The sequence below is a fragment of the Cervus canadensis genome, chromosome 16 (genome assembly GCF_019320065.1).
Source record: "Cervus canadensis isolate Bull #8, Minnesota chromosome 16, ASM1932006v1, whole genome shotgun sequence".
In the NCBI taxonomy this organism is placed as follows: domain Eukaryota; kingdom Metazoa; phylum Chordata; class Mammalia; order Artiodactyla; family Cervidae; genus Cervus; species Cervus canadensis.
Window position 1 is genome coordinate 59,992,423 of NC_057401.1, and position 23,122 is coordinate 60,015,544.

The 23,122-nt window shown below is 42.5% G+C and overlaps 1 protein-coding gene across 2 annotated transcripts in view; it reads left to right on the top strand.

Annotated features, from left to right (window-relative positions):
• The window catches only part of ADAMTS16 (ADAM metallopeptidase with thrombospondin type 1 motif 16), a 184,581-nt gene that overhangs the window by 86,533 nt on the left and 74,926 nt on the right, over window positions 1–23,122 (top strand). For both annotated transcript variants that reach the window (XM_043488833.1, XM_043488834.1), the window contains exons 10-15: window positions 401–554; window positions 10,736–10,831; window positions 17,158–17,306; window positions 18,654–18,826; window positions 20,593–20,723; window positions 22,888–23,011. In XM_043488833.1, coding sequence (XP_043344768.1) covers window positions 401–554; window positions 10,736–10,831; window positions 17,158–17,306; window positions 18,654–18,826; window positions 20,593–20,723; window positions 22,888–23,011 — 827 coding nt within the window. The remainder of the gene's footprint in view (window positions 1–400; window positions 555–10,735; window positions 10,832–17,157; window positions 17,307–18,653; window positions 18,827–20,592; window positions 20,724–22,887; window positions 23,012–23,122) is intronic.

A 23,122-nucleotide genomic window follows, 5' to 3' on the forward strand; every position in this document is an offset into this window, starting at 1 on the left:
ATAGCGTTTCCGCTGTTAACAATGCTCACTTCATCTTTTTATTGTTCCTGGCAAGGAGTGTACTTTAGATGGTGTCTGTTATAGGAGCTCCTCGCCTCGAACATCTGGTTGTACCATTTCTTCTCACTTTCCCCATGCTAAGTGAGAGGTCCCATGAAGAGCAAATGGCCTCCCTGGAAAAGGTGACCTAGATTATGAACAGTTTTAGAAAGTGTGGCCCCTGTATTGAAATACGATGATAAATGTTTTATTTTGACCTCAAGAAAAAAAAAAAAAAAAAACATGTCTCCTCTTCTTTGCACGAGGCATGTTGTAGGTTTTCATGAGGGGGAATAAAAGGCCTGATTGCATGGACACCTTCGCTACCCCTGGCCTCACCAGCAGCTCCTCTGTGTTCTAGCACCGCCCAGGCTACCTGCCTTGCTGACCGACCAAAGCCCGTGAAGGAGTACAAGTACCCGGAGAAGCTGCCCGGAGAGTTATATGACGCGAACACGCAGTGCAAGTGGCAGTTTGGAGAGAAAGCCAAGCTCTGCATGCTGGATTTCAAAAAGGCAAGCGATTGTTGGCAAGTGTTCCACGCGGAATGCTTCATAAAACCGTTTTATTCGGTGAAGCTGACGTTGATGTATGCTGCGTTTATTGGGTACCTACCAAATGTCAAATCCTGTGTGTTAGGGCTGGCCCTGTATAACAGGAAACACATGTTTTACTGGCGAAGATGACCGTGGATGCTGTGGTAGGTATCAGTTTTCTCTCGAGTACTGACTTGTCCTCTGGGGTCAATTCCTTCTGATTTATCATGTGGGAGTTCAGGGAGAACTCTTGGTTGGTGCAAGTTGGCAAAAGAATGCACTGCATTCTTTTCAAATGGTGTTTAAGGAACTGTGCTCACTGCCCCCGTGCCCCGCCCCCCGCAACCTTCCTCAGACAGAGACAGAATTTACCATAAGGCAGTAGCCTATCTGGGACTTCTGATTATTAAATTCCTCAAATGAAGTATTTCTAGAGAAGCCTTTCAGAGTAGTCCACTGACCCGAGGGACACAGCAGAGTGGTTTTCTCACATAAATTCCCCATGTAACTCAGAGACATGTGCTCTTGCTAGACAAGGGAAAATGGAGATTTCATAACTCGCTCTACTAAACTGCTAGCAAAGCCACCCATAAATTGAATGAAAGTAGCTATTTTGAGGGCTTCCCTGGTGGCTCAGTCCATAAAGAATCCACCTGCTGATGCAGGAGACCTGGGGTTGATCCCTGGGTCGGGTAGATCCCCAGGAGAAGGAAATAGCAACCCACTCCAGTATTCTTGCCTGGGAAATCCCATGGATAGAGGAGCCAGACAGGCTACAGTCCATGGTGTCACAAGAGTTTTCTTTTATCCTAGTTTATAATAAAATCAAAAGGAAAGCGGACAAAAATATATAGTCCTCCAGAAATCTCCAACATTTCAGAACACGCTGGGAATGTGCCCAATTTAAATCCAACATGATCATCTTCTTTCTTCTAAACTCAAGTAGGTCTCCCTGCAGAGTCAGTTACAGCTGTGTGCCAGAACTGGATGTTTATCTCCTCAGCTGGGTAATCTCAGCTTGGAACCAGAATAGTAAATCAGAGAGCATCAACACAGTACTCCCAGTGCTGCTTTTTCAGTTGGAGGAATATGTAAGATCCATGAGAATTTTTGTATTACTCTTCTGTTTGCTAAGGAAAAGAAGCCCACATCTAACATTTTCTTTCAAAGGTGGAGTGTTCTATGGCATATTCCTGGTTTCCACACCGATTTGCTGAGGCCATGGGCTATCATCGTGGTAAACCAGTGCTGTTTGGAAAATACAGGGGATAAGTTCAATGCAGCATGTCTTTCTATTGTCGTTATTGTTTAGTCATTAAGTCATGTCCGACCCTTTTGTGATGTCATGGACTGTAGCCCGCCAGGCTCCTCTGTCCATGGGATTTCCCAGGCAAGAGTACTGGGGTGTGTTGCCATTTCCTTCTCCAGACGTCTTTCTATTACTGAGAAAATATTTACATGTAGGGAAATGCATTTGTTTTAGGTGTACAATTAAATTTTTACCTAGTAACCTTTTTATCAAACTGAGGTTCCTTCCTGGTCCTTGCTTGGTAAGAGATTCTGTTAGTTTGTTTGACAATATTATTTATAGCTTCTGTAGCCTCTGCAATATTTGTTACTTGGTATGTAATGATTTCAGAGATGAGTGTTAAAACCTTTAACAAAGATTATATATTTTTCTGTTTTTCCCATTAGTTCTATCAGTTTTTGCTTTGTGTATTTTGAAGCTAGGGTTTTAGGTGTATACAAGTTTTGGATTTATGTCTTCCTGATCCTTTCATTAATATGCAATAACTTTATTTTACTTTTGGTAATGTCACTTTTCTTGAATTCTACTCTATTTTATGCTAATACAGCCACATCAGTTTATTTAAGAATACTCTGCATGATATTTTCCCCATTCTTTTACTGCCCGTTTCTTTGTGGTTTGATGTAACATGTCTCTGTTGTATCCTTTAGTTTGATATTGCTTTTGTATCCAGTTGAACAGTTTCTAGCCTTTCACTGGAATGTTTAATCCATTTATGTTTAATGTAATTATTGACATGGGACTTGCCTGGTAGCTCAGATGGTAAAAAATCCACCTGCAATGCAGGAGACCTGAGTTTGATCCCTGGGTTGGGAAGATCCCCTGGAAGAGGGCATGGCAGCCCATTCCAGTGTTCTTGCCTGAAGAATCCCCATGGACAGAGGAGCCTGGCAGGCTATAATCCACGGAGTCACAATGAGTGGGACATGACTGAGCGACTAAGCACAACAATTATTGACATAGTGAATTTAAATCTCCCATTTTGCTATTTGTTTCCTGTTCTCATTCCTTTTTCGTTTCTGTTTTCTTTTGGGGTCACACAGAGTCAGACATGACTGAGGGTCGTGGGGTCACAAAGAGTCGGACTCCACTGAGCGACGAACAGTTACTGACATAGTGGATTTAAATCTCCCATTTTGCTATTTGTGTCCTGTTCTCATGCCTTGTTTGTTTCTGTTTTCTTTGGGATTAAATGTCTTTTCAAAAATTCTATTTTTTTGAACCAATTTGCTTTTTAGCTATCTTTTACGTGTACTTTTAGTGGTTGCTCTAAAGCTGCATCTTTAATTTGCAACCTATGTAGAATTAGCATCGTGTCGCTTTATGCAAAATGCAGGATCTTTACAACAAATGAGTCCATGTCTCCTTCTTTCACACTTTGTACTATTGTTATGATATATTTTATTTCTTTTGCAAGCTATGAGCCACATGGCACTGTTACAATCTTTGTTTTAAAATAATGGATTATTTTTAAATAAAATAGTCATTTTTTATGTTAACCCACACATTTGCCATTTATTATTCATGCTTTCTTATAGATCAGTTTCAAATTGTGTCATTTCCTTAGGGCCTGAAGAACTTCCTTTAGCATTTCTGTAGCACAAATCTGTGGCCATAAAGTATCTCAGGTTTTCTTTATCTGAAAAATGTCATTAATTTACCCTCAGTTTTGAAGAACAGTTTTTTCTAAATATAAAATTCTAAACAGTTCATTCTTTGTTCCTTTTTTCCCTTTAGACCCTTTATAGTTCCGTTTTCATCTGAACTCAGCTGTTTCTAATATAAGTTTGTCATCATTTGTATCTTTCTTCTAACATTTCTAATCATTTATTTAGACAATTCATCAAGCTATGCATTTGGGTTAAGTTTCATACTAGAACCACCATTTGGTTCTTTTTTATAGTCTGTATTTCTCTAGAGAATATCCCATTTGTTCACTTATGTCCATTTTTTGAATATATTATAACATATTACATGTGTTACAATTATATATTATGATATATTGTTATTTTATGTTATGTATATTTATATTATGTTGTTATAGTAGGCGAATTCTTTTGATCCCCTGAGCCTTTGTTTTATTATTCTTTTTTTTTTTAGTCACTCAGTCGTACCTGACTCTTTGTGACCCCACGGACTGTAGCCCACCAGATTCCTCTGTTCATGGGATTCTTCAGGCAAGAATACTGGAGTAGGTAGCAATTTCCTTCTCCAGGGGATCTTCCAGACCCAGGAATTGAACCTGAGTCTCCCGTATTGCAGGCAGATTCCTTACCGTCTTAGCCACCATTATTCTTCCTTAGGGCTCATCTATTCTGGGTTTTCCTTAGTGCTAAGGCACAATATGTACTCTACCTATTAGACAGCTTGTGGTTCTTACTCATGAGACATGGACTTTGGGCTTTCCACTGGACGCCCAGATGCTCGCTGTGATTCTCCACACTGTGTGGGCCAGAACACTGCTCTTTCCTAGAACTGTGTATGTCCAATCTTCCAACACTTATCAGCTTTTGGCTCAAAGATGCTGCACTCTGCCAGGCCACTTGGAGCCTCATCCTGTGTTATCAGCCACTCACCCCTCAGATAAGGACCTGCAGGAAATCCTCAGGGCTCCCTATTCAGTTTAGCTTTTTCCTTTCTGGTCGTTGTCCCACAAATTCTAGCTACTTCTGCAGCCCCAACTTGGATCTCCTCACTCTCAATTTGGCGAGACTGCTATTGTCTGCATAGGATCCACATTTCTGTACCATGGTCAGCAAAAATGTACCCAGGCAGGGAGCTGGGCAGAGGTGGCACTCACCTGAAAAATTCCTCTTCTCTTGAGAACTAGGTAGTGCATTGCTTGTTGCAAGAGTCTGAAATAATTAGCCACTTTTATAGCTTTTAAATGTAGAAAAGTAATCCTAGTACCAGTTACTTCACCATAAACAATAAAGTACCTTTTGAAAAAAAAATCCATCAAAGTCAGTATTGTGACATCATTCCCTATGATGTGAAGTTGTTTTTTAATAAAGATAAAATTGACATAGTTTTCTTTTTAGAAGTTAAATTCTACTCATGTGGCCAAACCCTCTAATATAAAGAATCTCAACTTTAGATACAGAGTGACAATTAGATTCTATATATTCCATATGAATTGAAGCATCTCAGGAAATTCTCATAAATTTAATTTTTCAAATGACCTCCTGCTGAAATCTTATAAGAATGAGTCTATTTGATTAAGTCGAAATGTAAAGATCTGGAACTTTTCTGATGGTAGAGTATAAAATAATAAATAACAGAGAAACTACCCAGTGCATAAACCCACCCTTGGCACTTAAGACCCACTCGGTACAAATTTGCGGGGAAGGGTGACAGATGGATGGAAGATATTTTAGACAGGCTTAAACCTCTTTTAAGTACCAAGTGCTATTTAGTTGGGAAACTTAAGAGATGATGTGAATACATATGCATTCTTCTCTTGGATGAATGGATATGTGTTTGGTGTGTATATATGGGTGTGTACATACTCGTGTATAAACACACACACATAAATGGTCATGGCTTTCTTGATCCACTGATGACTTGTATATTGATAATCAGAACTGGTGATACAAATGCACCACTGCTTGAAAAAAAATAATTGCAATAAATTATGTATCCTATTATAACATTATTTGTATATGAATTTTTAGTATATATTTTTGAGGAAGTCTAATACTAACAGTTGGAGAAAACGAATCTGATAGCACTTTATTCATGATGTGGACATGCTAAAACAAATCCAATCATCTGAAATGTTTATTTTATTTGGAATGTTAGGTTGTGATACTAAACTTAATCCAGTGGTAAAGAACCCGCCTGCCAATGCAGGAGGCATGAAAGACGCGAATATGACCCCTGGGTTGCGAGGATCCCCTGGAGAAGGAAATGACAACCCAGTGTTCTTGCCTGGAAACTCTCATGGACAGAGGAACCTGGTGGGCTGCAGTCCACGGGGTCACAGAGTCAGACACAACTGAGCTGCTGAGCACATGGGCACGCACGAGTCAGTATTACCGATAGGATAACTCGTCAATTACGGGACGGAACAGCAAGTGAGAGCCTTTGTTAAAGAGAGAGTTCCTTAGCGGCAAAGGTAAAAGAGTGAACTCTTTACACGGGCCTAAGCATTCTTCTTCTTCTTTTTTTTCCTGTTCACCTTTTTAAACAAACAAACAAACCAAAAAAAAAAAAAAAAAAACTTGGGATATAGCTGACTCCTTGAAAAAGTCCCTGATGCTGGGAAAGATTGAGGGCAGAAGGAAAAGAGGGCTTCAGAGGATGAGATGGCTGGATGGCATCATTGATGCAATGGACATGAACCTGGGCAAACTTTGGGAGATGGTGAGGGACAGAGAGGCCTGGCATGCTGCAGTCCATGGGGTCATAAAGAGTTGGACTCAACTGGGCAACTGACCAACAACAGTAGCTGCTTTACAATGCTGTGTTACTTTCTACTGTGCAGCAAAGTGAACCACCTGTATGTTTACACATATCCTCTCTCTCTCTTTTTTTATTTCTCCCCCATTTTAGTCAACACAGAGCATTGAGCAGAGCTCTCACTATACAGCAGGTTCTCACTAGTTACCCATTTTATGAAAGTAAGGGTATGCTCACTCAGGACCAGTAATGTGTATGTGTTGGTCCCAGTCTCCCAGGTCATTCAGCCCCCCTCCCCCCTTCGGTGTCCATTCGTTTGTTCCTTCTATCTCTGCTTTGCCAACAGGATCATCTATACCATTTTTAGTTATTTTGAACCCTGTGTCTTTGTTAAGTTCCTATTCTGCTTCATCAACGTTGCTTGGTGTCCTAAACCTACAATCTGAGGTGCAGCACGAGAGAATTGGAAATTTGCTCACCTTAGTGTCCTGGGTACTGTTGGTAAATTGGGACGTCCCTCCTCCCCGTGCCTGCCCCACCCCATCCAGCACTTACTGCATTCCAAATTCCTATCCCTGGAACCATGATTTAATAGTATCTTTGTTCCAAGAGGACCCTAAAATTTTATTAAGAATCTAACGACCACAATGCTAGTTTAATACCACCCTTGTACTTAATCCAGAAGTTAGCAGTAAAGCCAAAATATGATAAAACCAAGAGGGAATAATTGGATTTGAGTTGTTTAGATAACAAAATAAACATCATTTGAGATACTAAGGTGTCTATTTGTTTTCCAGGATAGAATGTCACATTGTTATTAAGTGGCCAGCATTTACATCTATAAAGACACCAAAGCCTTGAATACTTTTTGAAATGTTAGAACACAGTAACATGAATTATATATTTCAAGGCTTTTGTAACTCTTGATTTATTTCTACCTGGGGACCTAGAATTGGGGATGGAGCAGTTTGAAGGATGGGGCTGACATACACAGATGGCATAAACTGGGCACAGGCTGAAGTAGACACATCATATGATTTAGTGGTGAGCTGACTGCCACCAGCATCCTCTATGTGAGAGCTTCTTACTTAAAAAACTTAAAAACCGTCACTTTCATTAGTATCTTCCATCTATATGTCTATATTCTGCAGAATGTTACCCAAAACTGTCATGTAAGAAGATTATGAAAATACTTTTAGCAGTCGTCTCAGTGTAGTATTTTCATATCATAATGTTACCCTCCTAAATCACTTAGATGTTTTCATGATCACAATCCACTGATCACTGTTATGATCATTTTACACTAAAGAAGTTTCTGCTCACTCTGTCCAAGGTTTCCACAGAAACAAACTAACAGATGTTTGACTCACTCACAAAACATTTATTGAAAGTCAGCCAGGTGCTAAGCACTGTTCCAGGTATTGATGACAAAAACATAAAAATAATTTAACATTTTAAAGCCCCATTTATTTTACCCTCTTCCATCATCTCCAAAACTGTCCCAGGAATTAGTAGCACTGGCTCCCTCCGGCCGCAGCCAGGAACCAGGCTGGGAGCTGGGACTGAGCTCACATCTCCTCGGGATCGGAACTGAGAAAGGACACTGGCATGCGTTTGGTGCCTGTGGGGTGCCAAGCCCTGAGGGGACACAGGACCTCCGACATGTCATGCGGCCCCCGGGACAAGTTGATCGGCAGCTATATACAAGGAGGATACCCGGGTTCTGCCCGCCCAATCTGCCCTGCCCAATTCACACCAGATACCTTCTCAGAAGCCCAAACCCTCCCCTGGGCCTCTGTGTCCATCTCCTGCTAACCCAGCCACAGGAGCGAACCATTCCCTTATCGTTCATTCACCCATTTGCGTGTTCTTCCCTTTGCTTGCCCTTGCCCAGCCGCCTGAGTCAGTCGGTCGCTGCAGGGCAGGTACCCCTACCCTGCGCCACTGTCTGCAATCTGTGTGTGATTGGTCATATTTCCACCAAGACACTGAGCCCAGGTCCACAAGTTATGATTTTAAGGAAGTTCTATTTGTATCCTGGTTTTCTGTCACGACATCATCCGTGCAAACAGAGCTTCCCAGTTGTCTCTTTGGAGACTTGCAGACACCCTGCCCCCTGATTTTATGGATGCCTTTAGGTCTTCTTATGGCTCTGCTCTCTAAGCACCGTTCTGGCCGAGAACAGAGGCCCCTGGTGCAGCATGATTAACGTCGTGAGAGCCAGGCACGGCGCTCACCGCCAGGCATGATACGTTTGCCCCAGTAGCACTTCATGATTCTGTCAGGCTCCAGAGAAAATGGTACAGTGACTGCAACCATAGGAAGATACTATGAACAGCTCAAAATAAAAGCAATGAATTGATATCCAAATTAAAGCATGAAAAGCTGGCTTTTCAGTGAGAGAGATACAAGCCAGGGGGCGGGGTGCGGGGGCGGAGGCTGTGTGTGTCTTTAACAAATACTTTAACTTTTAAAAATATAATGAATAAATGTATGGAGATTTGAGAATTACGTTTTGTGAAGGTAAAATCCATATGGATTGCTAAAAGGGAAATCTTTTAAGTGGTCACCCATACAATGCAAAAAGCCCCGCGTGACCTCATCTCTAGCATGGTTGAAACAAGAAGTAGAAGCACAGACGCCCTGAGGCGCCATCTGAAACAGGAAATAGAGGCACAGACGCCATGAAACGCCGTCTGAAACAGGAAGTAGAGGCACAGACGCCCTGAGGCGCCATCTGAAACAGGAAGTAGAGGCACAGACGCCATGAAACACCACCTGAAACAGGAAGTAGAGGCACAGACGCCCTGAGGTGCCATCTGAAACAGGAAGTAGAGGCACAGACACCAAGAAACGCCATCTGAACTGGAAGTACAGGCACAGACTCCCTGAGGCGCCATCTGAAACAGGAAATAGAGGCACAGACGCCATGAAACGCCATCTGAAACAGGAAATAGAAGCACAGACGCCCTGAGGCGCCATCTGAAACAGGAAGTAGAGGCACAGAGGCCATGAAACGCCGTCTGAAACAGGAAGTAGAGTCACAGACGCCATGAAATGCCATCTTTCAGACAGAACCAAGTGGAGGTTTTGTTGTGTTGCATTTTCTTTATAATATGAAGCACCCTATAGATCCAGATATTAAATGTCTTGGGAAATAGTGCAGTACTGGTTCAAATATTCAGAACAGTTGTACAGGTCATTTAAGAAAGTTTTCATCATGTACACTGGGGCCCCCACCAGCTTTCCTGGAGGTCCCACCATTTCATGAGCCCGATGGTCTACCTATCACTAAGATGGTCCTTTGTATCTAAAAGCATAAATAATTTCTTACAGTTGGAGAGGCTTTTATTGTGTTTAAACTTCAGATCTTGTTTTATTTTGCTGATGAATCAACCATGCTGGGCTTCCTTCCTCTGCACATACCATTGTTCTTTCTCATCTTCCTTTGCATGACCCCTTCATTCCTTCTCTTCAGAAAGGGCCAGACTTGATCTGAAGATTTGACTCATCTGTCCATCTTCTCCCACTGCTTTCCTGGGTCCTTCAGGTGAAGCCCTTTTTTCCTGGCAAGCCTGCCCTGCACCGTGTTCTTTCCCTTGTAGCAGGGGAACTTCTTCCCGTGTACACCAATGGTGATTTACACCAGATCTACCCCCTCTAAGACCATTCTTGAGGGAGTAGGTCTGTGCTTAAGGAACCTCATGCCTAGCTAAATACCTGGCACAGTCTAGGCCTTCATCAAAGATTTGGGGATGGTGGCTGGGTGGGTAAATGAATGAATGGATGACTGGCTAGAGAAATGGACATGTCAGCAAGTTTCACAGCCATCTTTAACATGGAAATGAGGATTCAGAGTTGCAGAGGTTAGTGAAAGGTAGGAGCAAGAGCAACTTACAAAATGTTATGTGTTATTGGCTTTTAATTTCTTAATTTTTAATTATTTGTAATTTTCTTCAATATCTGGATTAAGCATATTTTATTTTTAATTTAAAAAGTATAATTTTGTTAAATGTATGATGAATAAATAGAAATAGAGTTTTGGGGATAGAATGAAGTTGGACAGTATCTAGAACATGAGACTTCTGGGTCCTTAGTCTACCATGTATATCTACTCCTGAGTAGACATTAGCTTTTAATTTATATCAGTTGTTTTCCCTTAAATTTTTCAGTGACACTGGGCTTTCCAAGTATCTCAATGGTAAAGAACCCACCTGCCAAAGCAAGAGGTGAAGATTTGATCCCTGGGTTAGGATGATCCCCTGAAGGAGGAAATGGCAACTCACTCTAATATTCTTGCCTGGACGATTCCATGGACGCAGGACCCTGGCAGGCTACAGTCCATGGGGTTGCAAAAGAGTCGCACAAGACTTAGCAACTAAACAACGACAACATTTCATCACAGCTGTGTGGACCATTTGTAATACTAATGACCTTCCTTCCATTTCAGGATATCTGTAAAGCCCTGTGGTGCCACCGGATTGGAAGGAAATGTGAGACTAAATTTATGCCAGCTGCAGAAGGCACTACTTGTGGGCATGACATGGTAAGAAACTTGTCTTAGGTGCAGACATCATATTCAGATGTCAGCCTTTCAGCCATGTATCCTTCCTCCTTTTGTCTTCCTGTTTTTAAGCCTGTCTTCCTGATCTATATGATCATATCTATAATATGCCAAAAGATTGCTTAATTTATATTAATTCTATGAAGAGGACTCCCCTTCTCACTTTTTTAGTGATGCATTGATGAGATACCTACAATCACTAGACACTGATGTCAGGCAGCAAGTGATGGCTGATTCTGTTTAATGAGGGGGGATGTTAAACTCTTGACTACCTTATAATCATACAAAGAACTAGTGTTCAGTAGTTCTGACAAAGCCTCAGAGCATCCATTGAAGACTGTGGAACAGACCCTTTTGACTACTGCTCCTGTGAAAATAAGATGCTGTCCTGGAGAAAAGAGGAAATTCATAAGATGGCAAGTTTATTTACTGACTGGGAGACAATGAGAATTCTGTCATTAAAACTGAAAATTAAATTCTCTTAACACTCAAAAGTGATATTTTAATTCTTTTCATTTAAGCTGCGATTGTATTTTTCAGACTATAAAAACTATTGATAAAGATAGAGATATGTCAGAACTAAATTGTCACCATAACCATTTTCATCCTATGTATCTCAACTTATTTGTGATGCTAACAAGTACAAAAGAGAAACATATGCCTGAATATTATTGATCTAGTACATTTAAAGTCTGAAGTAAACCTTGTTACACTATTAACATATTTAAATGGTAGTACAGAGAGAAAGGGTTTAAAGTATTAAGAAACAATGTTAACATGCTTTCGGGTTAAATTATTGTAATACTGACTGAGAAAATGAAGAGAAATGAGGTAAATTTGCTTAGGAATAGCACCTAGCAACCATTCATCCTACGCGTGTTAATATGCTTTATTGTCAGACTTTCCAAGGGTGAGATTGATATTTAAATCTGTCTAGTGATATAGACAGCAATAAATTAATCCATAACAAAAGAGTCTAATAAGAATGCTTTTAGTTTCTCAAAAGGCAGAAGGAGAAGAGAGTGACAGAGGCTAAAACGGTTGGATGGCATTCAGTGGACATGAACTTGAGCAAACTCAGGGAGATGGTGAGAGACAGGGAAGCCTGGAATGCTGCAGCCCATGGGGTCACAAAGAGTCAGACATGACTTGATGACTGAACAACAACAGTTTTTCAAAAGAGGAAATGCATTTGCTGAGGTACTGCAATGTAGAAATACCAGTTGTCATAGAATACCAGGGAATTTGGGCTTCCCTGGTGGCTTAGATGGTAAAGAATCTGCCCATGATGCAGGAGACCCAGGTTCTATCATTGGTCAGGAAGATCCCCTGAAGAAGGAAATGGTTACCCACTCCAGTATTCTTGCCTGGAGAATTCCATGAACGGAGGAGCCTGGTGGGCTACAGTCCATGGGGTCCCAAAGAGTCGGACCCGACTGAGTGACTGACACTTTAACCAGGGAATTTATGTGAGCTTTAAGCTGCAGGTGATCACAACTCCTTGCACATACTTGATTGCAAATTTGATAGTTTTCAGAATTATGCTGATTTCTTGAAAGATTGGCAGCCCTCCCTTGTTGCCCTGGTGATGGTTCACACCAGTATGGCATGGCTCTCCAGGCAGCCTGCTTTCTTTAAAATCTACTATTTTTCTGGGATGATGTAATAACTGTGGTGCTGCCCCTGTATTATCATTGCATTCTGTTTACCTTGAAAGCACAGTTGTTGTTATTCAGTAGCTAAGTTGTGTCTGACTCTTTGGGACCCCATGGACTGCAGTACACACCAGGCTCCCCTATCTTTCACTATCTCCTGGAGTTTGCTTAAACTAATGTCCATTGAGTCAGTGATGGCATCCAACCATCTCATCCTCTGTTGCTGATTTTCACTGGTATTTATTTTTTTCATTATGTTTCCAAATACAGCTTTTTCCTTCGAATTGAAAAGAATTAGTGCATATTAAGCTAGAATGGATCCTTATGAATTGCATGGCATTAAGTGTTCTGCCTAGAATCACATGGGTGCCCAGTGGCAGGATGGGACAAGCATCAGAGGCCCCTGTAAAAGTTCCTTTGGTGTTAGTTGTGTGTCTTTGTGCATCACTGGTCCACAGGTGTCCATGAGGTGTCCTGACTGAGAAGCCAGCATTACCAAAATTCAGTGTCCCAGCACTTTGGGGTATTCCAGAGCGGTGGGTATGTTCTAGGTAACTGACAGCAGCTCTTCAGCTTCTGTGCGTCTCTGTCCTGAATGGAAGCCTGTTCCCTTCCACCAGCTACAACACCGAGGTTCTGGGTGGACATGCATGCTGGTACGCCTGATCAGTGGTCAGTGCATCTTTTAGTGACAAGTGCCGTCTTTGGAGTGTTATATACATTGTATCCCCACAAGCATCCAGAGGGTAAACATATGATAGCCCCCACTATAAACCCAATAACTCTTCCAGGAATAAGACACTGGGTTCTCTGTGCTCACGCCATGAGAAATCCATAGCAAGGGGATGAGGACCACAGCCTGGATGCATGCCAAAGCAGATTCCAGTTCTTCAGCAATCCCTAATGTAAAATTAAACCAGCTCTCACTTTGTGATGACTTTTGGTACAAGGAATGGGCCATTACCTTGGGTTCCTGGAACAACCCAGTCTGGTGGTTTCCATCATCCCTGATGCTCAGAGGAGGCTGGGCAGGCTCGGGGCACCTGAGTCCATGCCCAGGTCAGGCACCTGGCTGAGCTGATATGTGGGGCTCATTTTCACCTCCACAGCATCAGTTTTCATGACCCATTATGCTGCTTCCCCATCTGTACTGGGTTTCAGAGTGACAGTGGATTCTGTGGTCAGCATCACCACAGGATGTGTGCCTCATGGTGACATCACACTGCCCAAGAGAAAGCCTTCTTTCAAGTCATCAATAAAATATAAAACTGTGAGCAAATGGGATGGTTCTTAGAAATATAACCAGTGCTTCTGCAGACATATTGTATGTCTATTTAGCATAAGGATCTCACCCTGACCACCTCACTCACCAACTGCACGGGTCTGCAACCTGTGGAAAATTATGCTCCAAATTGTGTGCATGCATGTTTATGTTTGTGTGTCTACATGCAACTTCCTTGGGAGAAGATGTAGTGGTTTCTCCTCAAAGTCACAAAGAATAACTTTTTAAAAATAATTTTTAAGAATAGTCATTTAAGGATAATCTTGGTCATATATCCAGAGAGACTGATAATAGATACACATCACTATATGTAAAAGACAGCAAGGACCTACTTTATAGCACAGGGAACTATATTCAATATTGTATAATAACCCATAAGGGAAAAGAATCTGAAAAAAAATGCATATTTATGTAAGTATAGCTGAATCACTTTGCCATACGCTTGAAACCAGCACAGCATTGTAAATCAACTGCGCTTCAATCTTACAAAAGCACACTCTGACAAAAACAGCAAAAAAGATGCTGGTTTTTGCAATACAATTATTGAAGCAGTGATTATCAAAGCAAAAGACTGGAAATGATGCAAGTGTCCATCCAAAGGAAATGGATTGGAAATACACTTAATGGAATGTTTTGTTGCTGCAACAAAGGAGTGAAGGATGTGTCTACCTTCTTCTGTGGAATGAACTGCAGAATATAGTGTTAAATGAAAAAATAGAATGGAGAAAGATGTGAATAACATGGGGTCATTTATGAAAAAAAAGGAATGATTAATCTAAATTATTTGCTTATGTCAAAAAATAAAAGAATAAACTCCAACTTTCAGGAAAACATTACCTAAACCCTTTGTTGTTCAGTTGCTCTGTCGTGTCTGACTCTTTGCGACCCCATGGACTGCACCACACCAGGCTTCCCTGTCCTTCACCATCTCCCAGAGCATGCTTAAACTCATATTCATTGAGTTCGTGATGCCATCCAACCATCTCATCCTCTGTCGTCCCCTTCTCCTCCTGCCTTCAATCTTTCCCAGCATCAGGGTCTTTTCTAATGAGTTGGCTCTTCACATCATGTGGCCAAAGGATTGGAGATTCAGCTTTAGCATCAGTCTTTCCAGTGAATATTCAGGACTGATTTCCTTTAGTATGAACTGATTTGATCTCCTTGCAGTCCAAGGGACTCTCAAGAGTCTTCTCTAACACCACAGTTCAAAAGCATCAGTTCTTCAATGCTCAGCCTTCTTTATGGTCCAACACTCACATCCATGCCTGACTACTGGAAAAATCATAGTTTTGATTCTATGGATCTTTGTTGAAAAAATAATGTCTCTGCTTTTTAATATGCTCTCTAGGTTTCTCATAACTTTTTTTCCAAGGAGCAAGTGTCTTTTAATTTCATGGCTAAAGTCACCATCTGCAGTGATTTTTGGAGCCCAAGAAAAGAAAGTCTATCACTGTTTCCATTGTTTCCCCATCTATTTGCCATGAGGTGATGGGACTGGATGCCATGATCTTCATTTTTTGAATGATGAGTTTTAAGCCAGCTTTTTCGCCCTCCTCTTTCACTTTCATCAAGTGGTTCTTTAGTTCTTCACTTTCTGCCATAAGGGTGGTATCATCTGCATATCTGAAGTTATTGATATTTCTCCCGACAATCTTGATTCCAGTTTGTGCTTCATCCAGCCTGGCATTTCACATGATGTACTCTGCATATAAGTTAAATAAGCAGGGTGACAATATACAGCCTTGATGTACTCCTTTCCCAATTTGGAACCAGTCTGTAGTTCCATGTCTGGTTCTAACTGTTGCTTCTTGACCTGAACACAGCTTTCTCAGGAGGCAAGTAAGATGGTCTGGTATTCCCATATCTTGAAGGTTGTCCACAGTTTCTTGTGATCCACACAGTCAAAGGCTTTAGCATAGTCAATTAAGCAGAAGTAGATGTTTTTCTGGAATTCTCTTGCTTTTTCTATGATCCAATGGATGTTGGCAATTTGATTCTTTATGTCATTTTAAAACAAACTTGTATGTCATGTAAACCCTTTATGTCATTTTAAAATAAAACTAGATCAAAAATTTTTAAAGCAATTTATAAACATCCCAAGCAAAATGAAATAATTTAACCTAAACAAGTCTCATTTAGGCTTTAAGTCAAGGTATTGGCTTAACCATGACCATGACAGAGGAATTATCCAGGTGACTTTAAAACCCAGCGCTTTCTGCATCTTAAGGAGAATGTATCCAGTAGACACCAAGTACTACAAGGAATCATAAACTGTTTTCAGCGACCGTATGAATATTGATAGGTTGTTTTTGGTCTCTTAAAACTATTGTTTTATAGTCTCCTACACAGTGTTTGCCATCAGAATGACGATTGTGCCCAGTGAGAAATCCGACACCGCTGAATGCAACACTGTATCTTGTGTAGCTTTTGCACGTGGTGCAAGTGAAGAAACGTGCGTGCACTTTAAAAGTCCACGCGCACGTGGACTTTAGCAGAATAACATCAGTGGGCACTTCTCTGGAGAAAGGGGAGCTGATAGCATCTCCGGCCTCACTGGGACAGGTGGAGCCCTGTGTGGGTTGTTTCATGTCCTCAGAAAGCTGTGTGACCTCTGACAGGCATCATTTAAAGCCTCCAGGCTCCCAGCCCAGGTGCTTCGGAGCAAAAGCATGAAGCGCCGGACGGAAATGACAAGGTGTTGAGACACACAGACCCTCCAGCTGGACTTTTCTGTCCGACAGTCAGTCTCTTCTGACAGCGAGAGATGAAGAGCGTGTTGTTGCCAGGGAAGGTTAGAGTTCACACACCTGAGAGGTGAACAATCGGACTACATGTTCCTGCAACAAAACTGGACTACACGTGTGAGATTCCAGCAGCTCAGACTGACATCTGAAAACTAGTTTTCTCTGTATCTTCCCTGCATGTGGATTTGCAGAACAAGGCTGACTTTGGAAAGAAAAAAAGAAGAGCAGCATTGACATATAGACATGACCATGTGTGAAATAGACAGCTGGTGGGAAGCTGCCCTGTAACACAAGGCGCTCAGCCTGATGCTCCATGATGACCTAGAGGGCTGGGGTGGGGCGGGGGTCTGGGAAGGAGGCTCAAGAAGGAGGGGATGTATGTATACATGTGACTGAGTCACACTGTGGTACAGCAGAATCTGACACAACATTATAAAGCAGTTATGCTTCAATTAAAAAGAAAAAAAAGAAGCATCGTTAAATATATTTTCATTATGTGCTCCTGAGGATAGGGAGACTGATGTCTGCCTATTTTACCAAGTTCCCAGGGCTGAGCATTGCTGTAGTGATGACGCCAGTCTCCACCCACAGTCATATCACTGCTTTTGTGTTTGTTTTAACTTTCAGTGGTGCCGCGGAGGGCAGTGTGTGAAATACGGTGACGAAGGCCCCAAGCCCACTCACGGTCACTGGTCAGACTGGTCTCCCTGGTCCCCTTGCTCCAGGACCTGCGGAGGAGGGGTGTCGCACAGGGACAGACTCTGCACAAACCCCAGGTGAGCGCTCAGACCTCCCTCCTCACCAGCGAGCCATCTCTCTGTGACAAACTTCCCAAACTAGTACATGGAAGGAAGCTCGGTGAAAATAATTCTGTACTTCTCGTATTACTGCAGAATTCTAAGTCAGAAAGCCCTTTCACTCAGGCATTTATTATAGAGTGATGTCTCTGTGGTATAATTTAGGGTGCCCATAACTATCTGACAGAGCAGAAGTAACGTTGCATCCTGCTCAGCTTCTCAGTCATGTATAACCCTTTGCAGCCCCATGGACCTACCAGGCTCCTCCGAGGCACTTCCCAGGCAAAAATATCGCAGTGGGTTGCCATTTCCTTCTCAAGGGGATCTTCCCAACCCAGGAGTTGAACCCACGTCTCCTGCATTGGCAGGCAGATTCTTTACCACTGAGCCACCAGGGAAGCCCCAAAAGTAACAGAGCCAGCAGCAATATTCAGGAACTCAATTGTAATCATGTCTACATGAGATACCAAGTTTCTGCCTAAATTATGGAAATAAGTCATAAGAAAAGTATAGAGAACACAAATGAATGAGAACCAGTAAGAACAGTTTTTTCAAGTGAGAAAAACAAAGCCTCGGTTTTTCATCAAATAGATTCCCCTGCACAGTGCGTGGTTTCGTTGTGTCTTCTGTAGCAGACAAGGATGTTAGCAGCAGGCCTCAGTGCAGTGGAGCGAAAGGGCTGGTCAGTCCTCATTGCACACCTTTGTTTGTTTAACTTATGTTGATCTGAGGAAAATGATTTCTGTTAGTCCTGTCTTTAATGCATGAGACCCAGTTGGTCTCCTGCTTCAGCAGGACGCTCCCCTTCTGGGGTGCCTGCCTGAGTTCTAGGGGTGAAGGGGTGTCCCTTGCAACCAGTGGAGGATGACTGCTCATTCCGTCCCCATCTGATGTCCTGGCCTTGTCACAAGGAAGCTGGGAGTGGAAAGAAGCTGCCACCTGGAAAGTGAAGCAGCTGAGTTTCAGGCTCATTTCTGCTTTTTCACCACTGCCCTTCCTTAGTCATGCTCTGCTTTTTAGAATTCAGAGAACAGAGGTGCTCACCTGCCTCCTACAGGGGGATGAGCAAATACATGCCCCTCACTTTCAAAGTTCTAACCTGCTGTGTCAATGTTGCAAATAATACACCCAATAAAAAGGAAAACACTACTACCCGTATTGTAAGTACGTAAGAAGTGCAAGGGGCTTCTTAGAAAGGCGCTCTCCTTGACTCGTGACAGTCAATACCTTAACATTACCCACTCCCGCTCCCTAACAAGCCCGATTCAAGGGAGCAGTGAGTAGCTGTCCAAAGGCAAGTTTCTAACCGTGAACTCTGCATTCCAGACCATCGCATGGAGGCAAGTTTTGTGTGGGCCCCACGCGAACTCTGAAGCTTTGCAACAGTCACACATGTCCCCCCAACAGCGTCGACTTTCGCACCCAGCAGTGCGCCGAGTTCAACGGCAAACGGTTCCGAGGATGGTTCTACAAGTGGAAGCCGTACACCCGCGTGGAAGGTAAATCTCAAATCATGCCTTCTGGCAGCAGCTGAGGCTTCTTCACTCTTTAAAGAACTGCATGGTCTGTAGAGTGGGTCCAGGTAGACCGAATGTTGTGAGGCCAGTCACAGGTTCTGTTCTGGTTGCTAGGTCTGTTCTACCTGCCCCGAGGCATCTTATCTAAACCTGCGCAGCTGTGTGCTCAGAAAAACAGCAAGCTAGAGAGTGAGTCTGTGCAAAACACTGTGAAACCTTTAAAGAAGTGATCAAACAGTCAAAGTAGATGATTTATTGATAATGAATCAATTCTTTAAAATTACAAATCACAGTAGTTGGTGGCAATATGGCGATGAGTGTATCGCCCATTGAATGATTAGCTGAAAAATTAAAGAAAAATGTCCGTATCTTTTGGAAAATCAGATAGTATACTGTATCTGGAAAGGTTTGATCTGTAACTTAGAAACCAAGAAGTTTATTTGTACTGTATGTAAGATTTTACTCTCCAGGTGGAGAAAAATATGCATTATTCTTATCATTATAATAACTTGAACTCAGTAGCTCAAGTAGTATAATTTGAGAATAAATTCAGAGAACGCCTAATCATCGTGTTCTTTGGAACTGAGAATATTATCAGGAAATACGTGGGGAATACATAAGTTGGGCCTTCTCTCACCTGGCACTTTAACTATCTCAATATATGTAATGTTATCATGGTGAGAGGTTTATGAAATCAGTAAATTCTGGAAGGAAAATAGAAGCAGTTTTACACAAAGCCTTTTTTGTTGGGTTATTACTTCCAACCTCAGTAAAAATTAAGCCAGTGAGAAACAAGTAGGCAGGAGAATAAAGGAGAAAGAACTTTGAGATCAGGGTCAAAAAATCTGTGTGCTATTTCTGGTTTTCCTAGTCTTGAGTAAATATGTTCATTGATCATGGAAACACATATTAAATTTAATTCTTAGAATTATTCAGTCAGTTCTCTTATCCTGCACAATAACATATTTGTATATGAGCACTGGGCCAATGAAAACTAAGGCAGATAAAGATTTGTTATCAACTGTTCCCTTCTCTACTGAGAAGAGAACAAAAGGAAAAAAATTTCTACAAAAGTTTATATTAGCCATATAAATCATAAATCCTTGAAATGGATTACTGAGAGAGGGTGTGAACTTGATCTTCCAATCTTAAGTACATAATGAGATCTATATTCTCCATGTGACAGTATTTTTGGCAATTCATTATATTTATTAAGAAAAAACAATATTCTTTGGAGATTTCATCCAAAAGTTATTCCCTTTATCAGTTTAAAAATATCATGTGTTTTAGTAAATGTAGTAGCTATTAAGAAATTTTGTGATTATTTAAATTATGTTATTGTACTTTATCTGTAAGAATTTTGTATATTGCTGCAAAATGGTAGTGATTTTTTGCATTTCTACACAGATCAGTTAATCATACTAGTAAAATAGTTGAACAGTAATGTAGTTCAAGTCAACAAATGTTTATTGAATGCCTGCTATGTGCCAACCACTGTGTATAGAACGAGGATCAATAAAGGACACAGTAGAGTAAAAATTAGTAGTGAAGCTTTAAAAAATAATTTAAAAATCAAGGGGAAAACAAAGCTGAAAGAGGCAATTTTTAAAATGTCTTTGCTATGTATTATTGTGTGGGAGTTTTTATGGGCAAAAAAAGAAAAAAAAAGTCTATAACATTTAGAGCAAAAAGTGATCAGAGCTTAAGTATTTTTCTTATTTGTGTTTGTGTGTGTATTTCTTTTTAAGATCAGGACTTCTGCAAACTCTACTGTATCGCAGAAGGATTTGATTTCTTCTTTTCTTTGTCAAATAAAGTCACAGATGGGACTCCATGCTCGGAGGATAGCCGTAATGTTTGTATAGATGGGATATGTGAGGTAATAATGATCATTCATTCGTTCAACAAACATCTCCCAACAGTCCGCTTTGTGCCAGGCATCCTGTCAGGGGCTAGGGAGACCAGATACCTAAAACCACACCCTTTCCCTCCCTGTCGCAGCCCAGAGGGAGAGAAAGCCAGATGAACACAGAAGGAGGCCATTTGGCAGTGGAGGTGTGTGCAGAGCTCAGCGGGAGGGCAAGCTGCTTCTCCCTTAGATGCGGACCCGGGAAACTCGGGAAACTCGGAAACTCGCAGGGCTGCTGGGGAGGGGAGCTAGGTCCGGAAGAGGGGCATGGGGGAAGCGGGGAGGGGAAGCCGGTGGTGCAGGAATCATGGGCTGCAGGAATGGTTCGGTGGTCAGAGAACGAGGAGGCAGGCAGGAGCTGGGGGATGCTGAGGGTGGTGAGTGGAGGAGGAGGAGCTCTCAAAGGGCCGTTTGCTGCCGGAAGACTCTGGTGGTTTCATCCTCACGTCCCAGCGGAAGGCACTGTGACTGCGGACCGGCAGAGTCGCAGCATCAGACGGCAGTCACCCGGCGGGGGCATCAGAGTGAGTGAAGCCAGGGACAGCTTAGAGCCAGGGGCCCCTGCATCGCTCTGGCGGGGTCTCGGGGAGATCACAGCCTCACTTCTGCTGGAGGGGACTCAGGGCGCGGGCTCTGGAAACGGGCTGCTGCGTGGACCCAAAGCTCTGAGCTTCTTGCCACGCGCAGAAGTGAGATGTGGGGAGAGTTCCGTTACATTAATAAACAAAGGGAGGGGGCTATGTGCAATGACAAATACCGGGCTTTTCAGGGAAGTGACTCAATATCTGTATTCAGTGGAGTCCAAAGACCTTGGTCCCAGATCTGATTTTCTCTAAAAGTGTAAACCGTGGCTGCAGTAAAGTTGAACCAGCACTCTGAGGTTAGACTAAAGCAGCACACACACACAGGGATTCCCTGCGGGCTCAGACAGTAAAGAATCCGCCTGCAATGCGGGAGACCTGGGTTCCATCCTTGGGTGGGGAAGATCCCCAGGAGAAGGGAATGGCAACCCACTCCAGTATTCTTGCCTGGAGAACCCCATGGACAGAGGAGCATGCAGGCTACAGTCCACAGGATCGCAAAGAGGCAGACACCAGACACAACTGAGTGACTGACACACTCACACACACTCACACACACACTCACACACACTCACACACACTCACACACAACTATTCAGATCTCTTTCAGCTTTAAAACGCTCAGCTCTCCACCCACCGTGTCTGATTATCAATTTGTTAAATATCTCATTGTTTTTATACATTCTTAGTGATACAGTGTCACAATCCCTTATTTGTAATTCTAAAATCCAAAGAGCTGCAAAGTGGAAAATTTATTTGGCTGTAAAATATAAGGTAACTTGAATTTGTTTGCAAAGCTGCCTTGAACTGAGGAGACTGTCTTCAGTTATGTTTACCCCGCTCAATGAGTGAGTTTTAGAAATATCTTCGATGTCCCCACATCTTATGTATAATATGCTAGTTACCTTCCTGCAGTCCAAGAACCCTGAGTTCTGAAATGCATCTGGCCCTGGGATTTCAAACAAGGGATTGTGTACCCTGGTTACCTTATTTCTGAATGGATTTTTTTTTAACCTAGGTAGCCTATATCCTTTGTTAGGAAATGTAAGACTAGCAAGCGTCATAGAATCTATGAAGAGCTGCTAAAATTCTAAGACCGTAGCCAAACATGCTATAATTTACAGCTGGGAATAATTGTCCCATGGTCTACATTCCTTCTTTGTCTCTACACAAGACTATTCAGAAGCACGAGGTGAATTCCAGTGGACCCTTGTGAGGCCACTTCGCTTGTCATTTGTGCTTAATGCTTCACGTTGGGCTGAAATTTACCCACGTCTCCCACAAGACAATCCGATAGATGTAATTCAGGGCTTCAGACAGGACAGTCGAATAGCAATGCCAAGGAGGACAGGCTGTGTTTGCCGCGAGAAGGCCTCCTCCTCTGGACGGAAGCATAGCCTGACAGTCTCACAGTGCACATACTGGGTATCCAATAAATACTTGTTAACTCTCCCGTGTTGGTGAAACTTTTCAGCTCTCCAGGAAATGGTTTGTGACTTCGCTCCTGTTGTCTTTTCTTTCATGAATGACCTGTGACCTCGTGGGTCCCACAGAAAGTGGGATGTGACAACATCCTGGGGTCCGATGCTACGGAAGATACCTGTGGCGTGTGCCAGGGCAATAACTCCAGTTGCACGACGCACAAGGGCCTCTACGCCAAGCAGCACCGCGCCAACCGTGAGTCTGCCTGCGGGGTCCACCCGCCCGCTGAGCAGAGATGGAAAGGGACCCTCGGTGGGAAGGAGCAGGGTGTAGTGAGAATAGCCAATAGGCAGGATCCTGAGAGCC